Source organism: Danio aesculapii, chromosome 12 (genome assembly GCF_903798145.1).
Source record: "Danio aesculapii chromosome 12, fDanAes4.1, whole genome shotgun sequence".
In the NCBI taxonomy this organism is placed as follows: Eukaryota; Metazoa; Chordata; class Actinopteri; order Cypriniformes; family Danionidae; genus Danio; species Danio aesculapii.
The window spans coordinates 48080112-48084672 of NC_079446.1; the positions used below are offsets into that span (position 1 = coordinate 48080112).

Sequence of the window (4561 nt, forward strand, 5' to 3'; positions counted from 1 at the left end):
ACCAGGAAACCAAGAATGCCAGCATCCTGGTCACGAGCAAACGATTCCTACTACTGCTAAAATTACCTCATGCATATTCATGACGTGACGTGACGTGTGATATATATTTAGTTACTGATTGGCTAAAGAGGCTGACGGCTGGCGAATGAAAGAATTTCCAAAATGAATATATTACGTGATTGGACGCGCTAGGCAGGATAACCTCGACGTCTGTGTGGTGTGATTAATATTCATGAGCTAAACCGTTTCCGTAGTAGGATTGGTGATTTAGCGTCGTGTTCACCTGGCGCCGCAGGTGCGCGGTGGATGTAGACACAAGAAATGGGTAATTCAGACTCCAAACTGCGCTTTAGAAAAGCGGTGATACAACTAACCACAAAAACACAGGTCAGGTTTACTTTCATCAGCGTTAGTGACTTCATATTAATAAGTGTTTAGAGTTCAGCAGGTTTTAAAGCGCTGTTGAAGTGTAACAGCTGGAATACCGTTGCGTGATGTCATTATAGTGATCTGTAAGGCTAATATTGCTAATGTAACTTTATACTCTTGTTTGGAAATGTAAGCTTTCATTTAAAGGTTACGGTAAATGTTAATCGTTTAATTCTTAACTTTATACGTTTTGTTAAATTATTTAAATGTATGCACAGAAGTTTATTCACATGACAGTTGTGTGGAGTTAAAGTTGTTAATGTTTCTAATAGTTTTTAAGCTAGTTTTAACTGTTTTGTATACATGTTACCAGCGAAAAGTCTTGTTTATTAAGGATTTAATGTGATAATTTCTATAATTAAGTTAATATCATTTCCTGTAACAATAGTTTGTCAAATTAAAGGAATACACGTTTATATTTTTATTGTTTTTAATGACATTTAATACAAATTAAAGGGCAAGATTTAATTACTGCAGTAGAACAAAACATTAAGGTAACGTTAGTTTTATATTCGCATATTCAGACTTTCATAATAATAATAATAATAATAATAAAAATAAAAAAATAGAATAATAATAATAATAATAATAATAATTATTATTATTATTATTATTATTATTATTTTAATCATATTGGCAGCCAGTGACTATCAAATTACAACATTGTAGTCATTTAAATAGTGCTAATGTTGTTCTGGAGTCATACTTTCATGCTAGCCTATTTCAGACCGAATATACAAAGTAACATGCTAAACAATATAGGTAGCATTAAAATAAATGAATGTGCTAAAACCAACTTTACCTCGATAAACATAAAGTGTGTGTGTGCGCGCAAAACGGCCCCTAAATCTCATCTTGGTATATTGGTTTTTAATGTTATTCATTTTAAAATGTTCATTTATTCGTTTTTTTTATTAGTAGCAAATTATTAATTTAATTATTTATTGTGTTTTACAGCCCGTGGAGGCCTCCGAGGATGTGTTCTGGGATCAGTTCTGGAATGACATTGACTTGATGGCACAGGATATTTTCACACTTGTTCCTGCTGCTGAGATCCGCGCTGTGAGAGAGGAGTCTCCATCCAATCTGGCAACCCTGTGTTACAAGGTACAGATTGTGTTCATTATTCATGTTAAGTAGAACAGGTCATCGTGTGATCTTAACATTAGACAGGACCAATTAGAAATAAAACTTATTTTCACAGCCTGATATACTGAAATTAAATTAAATGAAATGCATGACACTTTTAATGTTTTGATGCCTGAAAATTGAACCAAGTTTTGTGTGTCAAAATTATCGAATTATACATTATTTATTTTAGTTATTATTTTATATATTTTAAGTAGCTTTAATGGACATTGCTTGTATTTGAATTTAAGCCAATTTTAAGCCAAAGTACAAGCAGAGGCATATAGTGTTATGATTTTTTGAATTGTATGGACTAAATTGGCCGTAGTGTGTGTGTGAATGAGTGTGCATGGGTGTTTCCCAGTACTGGGTTGCAGCTGGAAGGGCATCCACTGTGTAAAGCGTACGCTGGATAAGTTGTCGGTTCATTACCCTGTGGCGACCCCTGATAAATAAAGGGACTAAGCCAAAGAAAAATTAAGTAATGTAGAGTTGTGTAAAAAAATAAGGTCATTTCTCTTTTGTCATTTCACACACATGTCTTAAAAATATGTTATATAAATGTTTTAAACAAGTAAAGGCTGAGTAAATGGTGACAAAATTAGCATTTTCTGGTGACGTATCTTTTTGGATCTAGAAATGTGCAGTCTATAAAACATAAAACCTGAAAATTGAAGTCAAAATGTTATATTATTCAAGTTTGCAACCTAGAAACTTCAAGAAGTAAAGATCAGCCATTTGGTGTTGATAAATATGCATGCATATTCATAAAAATACCATTTGTAAAACGCCCCAAAAACTGGTCAAAAGTCCTAATATAAAAAATATCCTAATAATATAATTTATAAAAGTGTTTTAAACAAGAACAGGGTCAATAAATGATATGAAAATATAAGTCTAAAAATATGAGTTAATGCACATAAATGAATGTTTTTTTTTATTTATCTGAAAACATTTCTAACAAATATTCAGGTTGTTTTGATGTAGTTTTCTTCTGAAGTTATATGAAGAATTTGTGAAATTTAAATCAATAGATTTGTTTTATTTGAATGTGTGCATGTACGTGTGTGTTTTGCAGGCAGTGGAAAGGCTGGTGTTGAATGCAGACTCAGGCTGTGTGTGTGAGCGTGACAGACAGACCGTTCTGATCTGCACTCGCCTGTTGACTCGGATTCTGCCATACATCTTTGAGGATCCAGACTGGCGTGGGTTCTTCTGGTCCACTGTGCCAAAACTGGGCAAATCTGTGGTGAGGAAACGGTCAAGATTTATCTTCTGTAGTTACACTACACTGTTCAGTATATTCATTCATTCATTTACTTTTCGGCTTAGCCCCTTTATTAATCTGGGGTCACCACAGCGGAATGAACTGCCAACTTATCCAGCATATGTTTTACGCAGCGGATGCCCTTCCAGCTGCAACCCATCACTGGGTTCACTCATCATTCACACACACACACACACACTACGGTCAATTTTAGCACACCAAATTCACCTATACCAGATGTGTTTGGGGGAATACGAAGCACCCGGAGAACATGCAAACTCCACACAGAAATGCCAGGTGAACGTGCTACCCACTGCGCCGCCGCATCACCCTTCTATTCAATATACACTAATATAAACCTTGTGTGTCTGTCTGTCTGTCTGTCTGTCTGTCTGTCTGTCTGTGTGTATGTGACTGCGTGTGTGAGACTGTGTGTCTATGTATGTATGTATGTATGTATGTATGTATGTATGTATGTGTCTGTGTGTGTCTTTGTGTGTGTGTGTGTGTGTGTGTGTGTGTGTGTGTGTGTGTGTGTGTGTGTGTGTGTGTGTGTGTGTGTGAGAGAGCGCGCGAGAGAGAGATTTTGTTCTCTGGTGCATTTTTATGTTCTCCTGTTACCGGCCTGAACACTCCTGTGATTGTGTCTCTCTCAAAGAACGAGAGTGTATTAAATATCCTGTGATTTAAAGACATGAAGGAAACTGAATGAGTGTATTGATGATGTGTTTGCGTGTATGAAGCTCTGAAACACAGCTCTGCAGACCAGCTTAAAATTTCAGATTGTGTTTGCGTGATTTGACCAGAAAGTAGTCATGCATATTTGCTGTATTTTATTAAAACCATGACAGATTTGTGTGTATGTGTGTGTGTCAGGATGAAGGTGAAGAGGAGTGCACGCGGCCCCTGGCGGAGTCTCTCCTCTCTGCTGTTTCAGATCTGCTTTTCTGTCCAGATTTCACTGTTGAAAGCAACTTCAAGACCAGTGCGGTAAATCTCTCTCACTCTCTCACTCTCTCTCTCTCTCTCACCACCTCTCTCTCCCTCTCCCTCTCCCTCTCCCTCTACCTCTCCCTCTCTCCCTCTTGATCATTACTGCTCTGTGGAGTGTTGCAGATGCTCATCATTACTTAATCTGAACACAATCCACATGCTTAGACAGTGACTACACGGTCAAAAATATCCAGAAATGAGCAGTTTTCCAAATTTTATGATTTTATATTTTCATTTTTCCCCATTTATTTCTGCTTTTGAACTGCATTATGGGATCTTGATCTTTCTTCCAACAACTTGAACCTTAAAAAGTGACTTTTCTGAACATGTGTAATAGTGTGCAGTGCTATATTGTCTGGGTTGTTGTATATTACACTACAAAAACCTTGTAATAAACTGGCAGTACTGGCGTTTTCTGTTATTTTACAGACTTCTCTATATTTCTGATATGTTATATTATTTCAAGCTACTAAATGTCAATAAAATTCACTTTGTTAAACTGTAGAGTTGAATTTTTATTATCACTTTATTTTGATGCTCCCTTTAATGCATTTTGCTGAATTTAATTTACAGTGCATCTACATGCCAACTATTCTCATTAGATTATAAGTAGACTGTAATTAGGTTAGGGTTAGTGTAAGTTGACATATATACTTGCAAAGTTTAGTCAGTTAAATGTCTGTTGAAGGAGCAGTATCAACAGATATTAAGCAGACAGTCTACTAATACTCAAATGAGAATTAA

The 4561-nt window shown here is 35.8% G+C and overlaps 1 protein-coding gene across 1 annotated transcript in view; it reads left to right on the forward strand.

Annotated features, from left to right (window-relative positions):
- The first annotated feature begins 295 nt into the window (after nucleotides 1-295).
- hid1b (HID1 domain containing b) overlaps nucleotides 296-4561 on the forward strand; it is a 7301-nt gene continuing 3035 nt past the window's right edge. The window contains exons 1-4 of the mRNA XM_056469036.1: nucleotides 296-387; nucleotides 1387-1536; nucleotides 2636-2806; nucleotides 3701-3814. Coding sequence (XP_056325011.1) covers nucleotides 322-387; nucleotides 1387-1536; nucleotides 2636-2806; nucleotides 3701-3814 — 501 coding nt within the window. The 5' untranslated portion in view covers nucleotides 296-321. The remainder of the gene's footprint in view (nucleotides 388-1386; nucleotides 1537-2635; nucleotides 2807-3700; nucleotides 3815-4561) is intronic.